At 34.9% G+C, this 12551-nt stretch overlaps 1 protein-coding gene across 7 annotated transcripts in view; it reads right to left on the minus strand.

Moving 5' to 3' along the window:
• Positions 1 to 12551, minus strand: part of LOC144376430 (uncharacterized) — a 72842-nt gene that overhangs the window by 39850 nt on the left and 20441 nt on the right. For 6 of the 7 annotated variants that reach the window (XR_013436914.1, XR_013436913.1, XR_013436912.1 and 3 more), the window contains one exon: positions 1928 to 2051. Coding sequence is in view for 2 of the 7 variants with exons in the window: in XM_078044303.1 (XP_077900429.1) it covers positions 1928 to 2051 (124 nt within the window). In the remaining 5 variants the exon portion in view is untranslated. Of the gene's footprint in view, positions 1 to 1927; positions 2052 to 3770; positions 3961 to 12551 lie in introns of all 7 variants that reach the window. The other variant, XR_013436915.1, reaches the window with a different exon arrangement.

The raw sequence follows: 12551 nt of genomic DNA on the forward strand, positions 1-12551 counted from the left end.
TTCCTGTTTGGCGACTTGAAAACTAGTAGAGATGGCAGGTCTCACCAAGGGTTATCAAAAATCCACGTGGGCACAGCTTCCCCCATAGCTAGATCTGTGACTAAGATGAGGAGGTGCATCGGGAATCCATTGTAATATGGGGGTCTAACATCTGGCATCAGACTTGAGTAATGGCAGAGGGCACAAGTAAAGCTAAATCTTATACAGACGATCGAGATCCCCCTCTGCTGCTCCCCCTTTACGGTTTACTCTGCCCCAGCTCCATCCGCCATGTCATTCATGTTTGCACTGGAGCCTCTCATACTGTTTTCAATGATGGCTACATGGAGATCTGGAGAAGGAAAATAACTGAGCTTGGTTCATAAAAATTTTGGTTCAATATATTTGTCCCGCAAAAATTAACCTTGTATATGTTACTGTTGCATTTGAGAAAGAAGGAGCCTTCAAAAAGGCAATGGTGAATCAAAGCTCACTCTAAGTGTGTTCATCCATTTTATGATGAAAGAGAAGTGGTCAAATCTTAGCATATATGGACATTTATGAGCAGTAGTAAGTGGCTTGGTTGCATAGGTGACTGAGTTCTTGCTGGAGGTATGTATATAGATCTAGGGGAGTGGAAACAAAATGTGTCATATACTGATAATACCAGAGTATATCACTATGGAGAAGGCATTAAACAACCAAGTAGACAAAACGGCTTAGTTAACAGATGTCAGACAGCCTGTGTCATTGGCCACTCCAGTACTTGCAGAAAAGACATAGAGGTAATAGCCATTGAAGAAAGGAGAGGACCAATGCATAGACCCAAGTGCTTGGCCTCATACTTATCAAGGCTGATTGAGCTACTAAACCTTCAATCAGTCAGCAACCTAAGACAGCACCATCCCTCAAGGAAACCAACCATATGATTTGTGGCAAGTTGGCTACATTAAATCTCTTTTATCCTACAATGGCAATAATTCATTTTTTCAGGAATAAGAATATTTTCTGAGTAGGAATTTGCCTTCCCTTACTATAGGATGTCAACCAGCACTACCAATCAAGGGATTGCTGAGTAATCTGCCAGAAGAGTATTTTACTTAATATGTCAGATTAAGACACATATTTTACAGCCCAATAGATGTAGAGCAAGTTGTGACCATGGAATCCACTGGCTGCATTACACAATACACCACCCAGAAGCTGCCATCCTGATAGAGCAATGAGCTGAGCTGGCAAAGGTAAATTGAGGCAAGATCAATTTACAGAGATGAGACGTTATCCTTCAGGATGCAGTATACACATGGATCAAGAATTGGCAAACTTTTTTTTTTTCTGTAGTGAACCAGAAAATATTTTAGGATTGCAGGTCATGTGGTTTCTGCAACTTTGCAATTATGATGTGAAAGTAGCCTTCATTAATATGTAAGTGAGTGATCATGGCTGTGTTCCAACAAGGCATCATTTATGTAATTGGCCACAGGATAGATTTGGCCTAAGGGTTACAGTTTTTCAGTCTTTGATGAGTCAATATCCTTTATAAGTGTCATTTCCCCAATAGGTAGAATATGAATCAAGGAGATAAATCATTTTTGGTCCCATTTAATATCTCCAATTTATGTTTATTGCTTATACATTTTTATTGTCAAACCAATATATGATTCTGGGAAATGTGTGCTTTCTGTCTACAGAGTTCTAGGTTTTAGCAGATTCAAAATACTCAAAGTAGGGAAGCAGGGCATTTCTACCAAAAGACACAGCAGGAGTCCTATTGCATATAAGCTTTGGCTATTCCCTGGACACTTTGTTGGACACTTTGAACTAAGGACTGAGCATGCAAGAAGATTCATCGTCCTGGCAGATGACTAACTTTGGTAATCATTGGTAAATAAGCTGTTCTCATTGAATTAGGATAAAAAATTATATGTTTGATTTCCTGGAGGATCACCTGAAAACTTCTTGGAATCCTTTGAAGTATTTTAGCCATCCGTGGACAATATCCACAATCTTGTAGAAACATGGTGACCACAGACCCATGATCAGCACAGGTACTTGCCAACATTGAGAGGAATCTACAGAGAAGAGGACAGAGATAACAAATATTAATTACATTAAACATAGCCCTAAAATCAGCAACAGTGTCATCAGCTTTATTTATACCATTAATGTTCCGTAAGTCTGACACAGTAAAAATCCATCATAACTATAAACCTGGGTGGCTCCAAGTAAGAACATACAGGAGGTAACATATCTGAGTAGTGCAAGGGATATGCTAGGGTGGATGCTGTTATGTGTTGTCTGGATCCTTCTTTGGAATGGAGGTTTTTATTCTCGCAGCTTCTAAAAGTGCAACTAACTGAAAAACTCATGTCTTTCTGTAAATGAGAAACTCTTTCCTCTTTCTGTAAATTCCTTTGGTTGGGAAGAGTTGCCCAGACCAAGATCACATCCCCTTCCAGTGAGTAGTTTACACTCAATAACTGGTCATTGTAAGAGTGTAAAGGTCTGTCATCCTTATCTATGTAAAGCAACTGTGAGGGTGTTTTGGTATTGGCTGAGGCCTCTGCTGAAACTGTACGCAGCTCAGTTTCTTTCATTGTCCAACAGTGCCTCTTTTCCTTCCCTCCATCCTTCCCTTCAATATACAAGTATTTAATGCCAAGAGTTCCTCTAAAAAATTCCCTGCCTGATGATCTTCAATCATAAAATCTTTTTCATAGGGAGTCCTCCCAGCAGCAGGGTAATGAAACATTTACAGCCAAGTCATTTTAACTGATATCAACAAAGTCCCCCAAATCTTTTGATTCAAATCTTAGAAATGTCAAGTTCCTAGGGACTGCTGTTTTGACTCTGCTATTCTGGCGAGTTTATTTTTCTTTTCTTCTTCAGTAAAGTGCACTGGGGCCAAACTACTTATTAATGGTGGTGCACCTGGAAGTACTAGTCACATTTTAATGGACACAATCTCTGTTCATATCTGGCACTGTGGAAATGGAGAGGTCTTCTGGAGCCTGGGTTGCTTCCTTACAACTCCATTGATGGCTTCTATTGTACGAACTATACCAAGGTTTAAAGTCCCTCCAAATTGGGAAACTGGATGAGGGATATATAGGGTCCCTCTGAATTCTTTTTACTTTTTTAAACAACTTCATGTGAATCTACAAGTGTCTCAGAATACAGTGTTTTAATTTTAAAAGTTCTGTAAAATAGGTTTCTTATCCCTCTTCTCACTCCCCAACAGGATTATGTACATCTTTTGGGAAATGTTTTCTATGCTGAATGCTTAAGATCCATCATGGCTGATTCAGACCAAAGACTTTAAGCCTTTATAAAACAAGGTAATTATTGGTCAGTTTTCCCTTGAGGATAATCAGGAGTCTTTTCTGTGAGAGAACTAACTTTAGAAAGTCTTCATATGCAATCATGAAGAATGAGAGATACCATATCATGGAGGGAATTTATGAAGTGTTTCATGTTCATCCATTTTTGTGTGATTGTATTTTATTTTATTTCATTTTTTATTTGTTCCTTTTAGTTACACGACAGTAGAATCCATTTTTATATAATTATTTATATAAGCATGGAATATTCTTCCCACTTCTGCATTCTCTATTATAGTCTGTGGATAAGACCTACTTTGAAAACATATACCACTTTTGTAGGTAGCACTGTTTTAAAATATTCTATAGACTCTTCTTAGACTTACTTGAGACAATATTTGGAAAATAGGAAATATCATAACAAATGAAACTGAAAATTGATGAAAACAAACTTATTAAGAATAAACTCACATAAAGTTCCAAAATATGGAGTAGTGATCAATCCTCATAGTCTCACATGAGGTTTAAGCCACCTAAACCTTGATGTCCAGGTTTATGATTCATGAAGCCTATGTTCAGACAGGAACCAAGCAGGGTCTGTCAGTACCTTAGGGTTAGTGCACTCTTGATATGATCCTGAGTTCAGATGAGTCTCTTCATACTGAGACAGGTAAGGGATACAGAGGAAGATGTCAGAACAGACTCGTAGCAAGGCACAAGAGGACTTCAGAAGAGGACTTCCTTTGAAGAATCACACTGTTCCAAGATATTGAAACCCCTTTCGGGATCAGTGCTGAGTTTTATGGTTTGCATTTAAAATCTGGTTAAGCCACTGGAGCTCCAGGTGCTGGGACAACTGGTAATTATTTGGAGATTGCTTTATTCTCTCCCTCCTAGTCACAGCAGGAAGAGTCAGCAGGTTACAAAGATTTTGTTCATGAATTTCTCCCTCTGGAAGGGCACTAAGAGTAAGGACCACTCTCCAGCATTTTCTACTTGTCTGTATTCATAAACTGTGTAATGCACTCCTTTGTGGTTTTTATTAAATATTCTTTAATGAAAGGCCCAGACTTCTCCTTTCATGCTTTTTAATTTCTAAATTCTCTCCATGTGGATTTTCATTGTGAACAATGCAGGGGAAACTTACCAAGGGAAATCATTCATTTATGAGAACAACTGAATTTTATTATGGTTGGTAACTAAAATAACAGGGATCTTTAAAGGAGAACTAAATAGTTAAATAAATCTCAATGATATTCTTTTTGCTGTTTTTCTCACATTGACAAAATGTTGAGTCATGGGGACACATATATATCATTTCCAGTGTAAGGTCTTGGATAATCTCTTTGATGCCATTTCTTTTTACTTCCCTTCAAAAATAATGTTATTTTCTCAAGCTGTTGGGCTATGACAGTAGCAATTTCTTGAAATGGTGGGAACATAGTGTTACAATTCAATGTACTCAAAAGGTGGGCAGAGCTTAATAGCCTGAGAGAATATTATCAGTAAATTGTGTTCTGCCATCTGCCCCAGTCATGTAGACTGCAGACTCTCAGATTATCATTTACAAAAAAGACAGAAGAAATGGATAATAAAGACATTTAATACATTTCACATCTCCAGATTATTAACTTTCTCTATTTTAAGAAAGGATAGGTGGGAAATGTGTTGCAAAGTACATGTGGCATGTGATTAGAGAGCTGAGAAATTTCCTGATTACAGCTAGATTCATTTATCCAAGTATTTATTGATACCAAACAGAAATTTTGCTTATGACCAGGGTAAAAATACAAAGCAATTATTCTGTTTTTTATTTCATTGCTAAGATATATTTTATCTTATTTAAAGTAGAATAGAAAGAAAACATATATAGACAAGTAGGAAAAACTTAAAAATATATTTACTGTGGGTAAGGACACATTATTTGCACCCTATAAGCTATATAAGAGACTCTGCAATAGTTGTTGTCATCTGAGTCTGCTATATATGTACAATCACATGTGGACCCATAGAAATGAAGTAATTAGGAACTATGGTTCATGACTATTTTGGAAGTAAGATGTAATTCTAAAGAAATGAAAGACTGATGGATTTTCTTCTATGTCCTGGAAAACATTCCCTCTTACAAATGGTAATAACAATAATAATAACAATAAAAATAATAATAATAAATATTTAGCAAATTGACAACGCGTTTTAAATAAGTGCATGACCTCCAAAGTGTCTGTATTTTGTGCAATATCAACCATACTTTTTTGATAAACCACATTTAATATCAGAGAATTATATAATGAGTGCATTTTCACTTGGCTTTGATTATTAAGGAGGTCACATCTAAATTCATGGCTTTCACTGGAAGAAGTTCCAGTGAATATTGGGTAAGCTTATCTTGAGTGTCATTATCTATTTATTTTGTTTTTCTTCTTCACATATTCTATCTATTTCTATCCCACTACAGTTCATAAGTCTTATAAATTATTTCAAATATGTTTGGAAAAAAGCTGGATTTACATACACACATTCTTCTAAACTTCAGTGTATTTTTATAAGTATATTTCATAAGAATTTATTGAAATTTATACATTTATTCTTTGACCAAATAACTTGCAGAAGTGAAAGATTAGTGAAGTATAAAGGAGGTTATGCCTTACATCAAACCTGACTTAGAGGTAGATAGACTATAATTTCTTTGGATTTTATAACAGATTTATGAAAAATCTAGTATAATAATAAACAACAAGCATTGATATGCTGGATTCTAGAGAGTAGCAGTGAACAAACTAGATTCTTTAATTTTCTGGTACATGAGATTGTCTTTTAAGTCATAAGCGCTATTCCATTTACCTCATGGGTAGGTCATGATTTTAAAGGATCTGTCTCTCACACACATCACACAATATATACTTTCCCTCCTCCATTCTCATTCTCTCTATCTATCTCTCTAATTAGAAGTACTTTTAATAACCAATTTATATAAAGGCAGTGCTTAGCTGCTTTGAGTATTTTGAGCTTTTAGGAATTATTTGAATTTAGTTCTTGAATTAGTGAAGTGACTTGATGTCCATAGCAATGTATGGTGATGATGCTGTATTTTTTAAAGATTTTTTAAAATATGGACACAATATCTTTATTTATTTAATTTATTTTTATGTGGTGCTCAGGATTGAACCTAGTGTATCAAGCATTCAAGGCAAGCACTCTACCATTGAGCTATAACCCCAGCCCAAAGATGCCATATTTGTAAGTTATATCTTTCCAATAAGTTGCTTTGAAATTTAAAAAACAGATCTAAATCTAAATTTAATCAATACTCAAGACTCATTTTGCTCTTACTTAGGAAGGTAGTGTTACATGCTGACTGTATTAACCACTAATCCTCACAGTAAAGTTCTATGCAGAATATTTCTCAAAGTTGGCACAGCTACTGTACTACTTGAATCTTAGGTGTTACATATGATGGCACAAGAAATTGATTCTCTCTCATTTTCTATATTACCCATAAGGGGTAAATGCATGGACTTTGGAGCCAGATCTGAATTCATTATTTAACTCACTATAAAATCTCCTTGTTGTTGAGTTTATTTACTGTAAATGCGGATAATTACACTTAGAAACTAGTTAACTTACTTAGCTCAGTAGGCTGTCAATAAATATTAACTAATACTAATATTAATAGCATTCATAATAATGCAAGTAGTAATAGAAGTAATAATGATACTTGTAATTATTCATGAAAGAGTTTAGGATTACATATTACATATCAAAATGCAAATATTAAATCTACTTCTTATATATGAATGCTATTAATCTTGAAGTTGTATAAGGCGTATTTAGTAGTTTGCTTTACGGGGTCACAGTATGAGGCACTTGGGCATGAGGGGGAGGGAGATTGAATAGGGAGTAGATACATGTCTTAGTACCTTGGACAAATTTAACCAACCCATTTCCCTATCCTGACAGTACCTCTACTTTCACCTCTCCAATATCCTGACTTATATAATTATGTAAAGTTTGGCCATGACCAAATAAAGGGGGTTTTGGAAACAGAGGGGTATAGTGTGGGAGTGCAAATGCTCACCCATATCACTTTTATTTCTTTTTCAGGATGAATAGAAGGAAAAAACACATCTTGATTTAATCTGGTTCATATGACCAATGCCTACCAAAGCCTGTTAGTGGTCTTTGTCACTTAAAGGCCACAGCACAGAATTAATTGCTAAGGGATATTTTCAGCATTTTCTTCCTTGTTTTGTGATCAAGGAGGATCAGTGTTATATCCAAAGGATGGTGGACCACCTCACTTCAAGTAGTATGAGATCATCCTGGGCCTGTAGCAGATTCTGTATGAATAAAAAATTAATCTTTATTTTGTAAAACCACATGTAACATATCTTGATTAATACAGGTGCATAGAAACTATTTTGATTCTCTCTCTCAGTGTTTCTCATGATTATTGTGCACAAACTATCTGTTAGACCTTCCCATCTCATTCTGTTCTAAAATTAAGAAGTATGGAAAAAATCCCTAAGAAAATCTGAGATAAACCTCAGACAGTATATTCTGGTCCTACATCACTGTAGGACCTAACAAAAGAAATCTACTTATGAAAATTTTTGAAATTCTTTGAAGCTCAGAAAGATAAAATACTAAAGGATTTCTGTGGTTTGGATTTTAAATGTCCCTCAAAGGCCCATATGCTAAAGGCTTGGTGACCAGTCTGTGGTATTATTGGTAAGTGGTGAAACCCTTAGGAGGTGGAGCCTATAGGGTGAAGTTAGGTCACTGGGAATGTACCTGTGAAGGGTCAATGGGGACCCTGGTCTTTTGCTCTCTGACTTTTGTTTTACAGCAACCATGTGGCAAACAGTTTTCCTCTGCATGAGCTTCGGTCAGGATGTGTTGTCTTGCCACAGCCCGAAAGCTATGGAAGCAACAGGTCATGGACTGAAACTTCTGAAACTGTGAGCCCAAACATACCTCTCTTCCCTTTAAGTTGATTCATCTCAGATATTTGTTACAGTGATGGAAAAGTGACCAACACAGGGTTGAAAGACTCTAGGAAAGACAGGAATCCAGTCTCAGTGATATAGGACCAGTGGATGATATCATATTTATATAATTTAATATTAGGGTGGCAGTTAGTTTTGTCTATTTGCACAGGCTTCACAAACATTAAATAAATATTATTTTGCAATTAATTAACACCTTAATTGCAACTAGAACAAAACTAGACTTTTCAATCTTATCTAACAGATGTAGCAATAAGGTAAGCCAGGCATTTGGAATTTTGAGAAGTTACTTATTGTAGATTTCCTCCCATCTCCAGAAAAGTATAATTATGTTCTTTTTAAAAAATTATTTATTTTTTTGTTCAAAAATTGTATTTATTTTTCTATATTTTTTCATTTTTGTTCTTTTTAATTATATATGACAGTAGAATGTACTTTGACATATATACATGGAGTATAACTTCCTATGTTTGAAGTTGCATAAGATGTGAAGTTACATGTATTAATCAAATGTATCGATATATGAACATCTTCCAGTACTCCTATAAATGCTCTTGGGTGGAGTGGGAGAAACAATGAAATTTGGATTATTACAGTTAATATGAGCCAAAGAATCTACAGGCTATTGAAATTCAGGGAAATTGATTGCCCACATTTCTGTAAGATCCCATTTAGTATCTAGCATCTACTTCATCTACCAAGAACATAATTCCTTTTTGTCTTGTTTCTTATTCTCTTCTCCCCACTCCTAAATTCAGGGTACTAACTTTTTGGGTAAATGCAAGAGAAGAAATTAGTCAGTATATTCTTGGATGACCAAGACAGTAGAAACAAATATCTCTTGATTAGTAAGTCTTCAGTACTGAAATAAAATAGCAACTTATTCTTGACATATAGGTTATGTTGTATTTTGGAGGTGAGGTGCCCCCCAAAAGCTCATGTGTGAAACAATTCAAGAAAGTTTAGGGGAAAAATGATTGGGTCATGACAGCCTTAACCAAGTCAGTGAATTAATCACCTTGATAGGATTAATTGAGTGGTGATTGAAGGCAGGTGAGGTGTGGCTGGAGGAGGTGGGGCATACTTTGGGGTATATATATTTGATCTGGCAGGTGAAGATCTCACTCACTTTGCTTCTTCAATGTCATGTGAGCTACTTTTCTCCACCATATTCTTTTACCATGTTATTCTGCATTAACTTGAGCCACAAGGAATGGGGACTGCTGTCTATGGATTAAGACCTCTGAAACGGTGAGCCCCACAAAAAATTTATTTTCCCTTCTCTTCAGTTGTTATGGTTGGGTCATGTAGTCACATTGGTGAAAAGCTGACCAAAACAGGTTATCTCTTTCAGTACAATTAGCAGGCTTTATCACAAACATCTCACTAAAAATTAGTGAGCAAATATTTTCTACTGGGTTTTTAACAAGAGAACTTGGTCCAAATATGAAAGAACATGGAATTTTCATCTTTAAAATCAGGATTCACATTAGTAAAGGGATTTACTATAATTACACTGTAATTTTATTTTTTGCACCATAATTTTATAAAGACCTTGTTAACAGGGATTCAATTCTCCACAGATTTCTGCACATCTTGTAAGCAGACAAATTGAAAACTTTGGTTTTGGAATATCTTTTCAAGTATGTTTACATGATAAACTGCCTTGGAAGATAAAGGTAGGCTCTCCATCCAAGGAGAGCAGATTTGTTTGCTGTCCAGGGCAATAAAGATAATGTCTCTTCCCAGGACAGAGGGTAGGCAGCTTTGATAGCAGACTCCTTTAAAAGTCTGGTGTTTCCCAAATTTGGAGTTTCTTACCTACCATCTAAATGCTGTGTGCACAATTAACCAGCGTGTTCTAGTTTGCTTGAGGCTGGCATGTTTATAGCATAGAAAAATGCTGAATTCCAGGAAATGCGTTAGTCCTGGCAAATGGAGGAAGTGATCACCCTAGTGAGCTATGATTACCTGAGACGGTCCATGTCATCCTTGGGTTGGGAGGCAGAGGAATAAATGCCAACTAGAAGTTAATGTTGATTGCAGTAGTATGAGAAATCAAACTTTCTTTTTTTTTTTTTTTTTTTTTTTGCTCTGATTTGGAAGTGTTGTGTTCTCATTTAGCATGCTTAAAGCTGTGACAGGCTAAAGTTGTTGGGCAGCAAATAGAGGAAAGTCTTAGATATTTCAGTTCTTTTTTAAAAAATATTTTTTGTTATAGATGGACATAATACCTTTGTTTTATTTGGTTATTTATATGTGGTACTGAGAATTGAACTTGGAGCCTCAGACATGCAAGGCAAACGCCCTACCACTGGAGCCACAACCCCAGCCCATATTTCACAGTTCTTTACAAATATAAGTCTAGTAGTTGCTGGAAATGTAGTTGGAAAAAAAAGTCTATTTAGATTGAAGAAATGGAGCTGTTCTGGGAAGTAAGAAATTCAAAATAAAATTAACTTATTAATACAATTTGTAAGAACTTGTATTTACTTTAATCATATGCTACTTAGAAGTATATTGCTTGATTCCCAAACATTAAGGAATTTTTCTAATTATCTTTATGCTACTGATCTTTAATTTAATCCCATTCTGGTCATAAAATATCCTCTATGATTTCAACTTTTGGAACTTGTTAAGATTTGCTTTTGTCTATTTTTGCAAATGTCTAACATGTGTTTGAAAAAAAAAAAGTGTGCTCTATGGTTGTTGGCTGTAATGTTATCCATATTAACAGTTAGGTTAAGGTGATTTATAGTGTTGTTTAAATTTTCTGTGTTCTTTCATTTTTATTTTTTTGTCTGCTGTTTGTGTCTATTGTAACATGTTCAACTATGATTGTGGACATGTTTCCTTTGCCTTTATATATTAGTTGATTTTGAGTTAGCAATGTTTTATCAGCCCTATTGAACTCTCATTCCAATTTAAGGAATAAAATATGATTTGCCTTTTAACAAGATTAACACAGTGCTCTTTTATCACTTTGGAATATCTATCACTTTCTAGTTATGTTTATCTTAAAGTCTACTTTGCTTGGTTTTCAAGCTAACACTAACTTTTAAATTTTTGTTTTAACTTTTACATGGTAACTACTTTATAATTCCTTTCACTTTTTTCCTGTGTTTTTGTGTTTAAAATGCATCTCCTATAAAGAGCATATAGTTAGATCTTAGTGCTTTTTTATTTGTCTTTTAATTGAAGTCTTTAGCCCATTTATCTTTCACATAACTCCGTATAGTTGAGTTTAAGTCTGTTAACAAACTATTTGTTTTCCATGTCTCCTATCTGTTCTTGATCCTTAATTTTTATATTCTTTTATTACTTTAATCAGGTATTGCTTATTACTCAATATTCTCATGATTGGCTTTTTAGTCCTTTTAAAATAATGATTTTAAAAATCATTATTTCAGTGCTTTCCATTTAATTATAACCTATACATCCATATCCCATTGCAATCTATCTTAAATTAGTAACTACCAGTTACAGTCTAATATAAAAGCCCTCAACTGTTTAATTCCATTTATCCACCTGTCACTATTTATGCTAGTGTTATATCTTAACACCATGATACATTAATATGAGGTGAAAGAAATTTGAATGTAGCTTTTGTATCCTTCTTTCAATTCCTTTCCTGTCTGAGATTTTGAGGCTCAATTCCAAACCACTTTGGTAGCCGTCAACTCAGACCTTTTTTTCCTTGGTCCAATATGACTGTCACTTCTACTTTGAACTGTATTCTCCTTCATCATGATTTGGAAAATAACCTCAGAAAAAGCCATTGCATGAATGTAGAGCTCACCATATGTACTTCCCTTCTCTCAGGGACTGAGAAAGCCCTGTCTGTACTGGTTTCTTGCCAATGCCTTCAACTGGTTGATTTATATATGTTACCCAGGTTTTATAGTTGTTTTGGCAGAAGTAATAGTTCAATGCCAGTTACTTTATCATGCAAGGCCAAGAATGGAGATTGCTTACAACATTTTTATAAACAGAAATTTCCTGACATCTAATGTTTGGTGTTCTAGTGGTAGAGTTCATGTAAATGTATGATTATTTTTGAAATCATGTTTTTTAAATAATAAAGTGATTCCATAGCCTCCTCTAATGTTGACCAGTTGTTATTTTTAAGATAATTATGAACTCATGGGTTTAAATATATTTGTTGTACTTTAATATTTTATACATATTATTGAAATTCTTCTATTTATGTCAGTTTCTGACTTAATGATCCTGCCTACCCTTG

Source organism: Ictidomys tridecemlineatus, chromosome 3, assembly GCF_052094955.1.
Source record: "Ictidomys tridecemlineatus isolate mIctTri1 chromosome 3, mIctTri1.hap1, whole genome shotgun sequence".
Lineage (NCBI taxonomy): Eukaryota > Metazoa > Chordata > Mammalia > Rodentia > Sciuridae > Ictidomys > Ictidomys tridecemlineatus.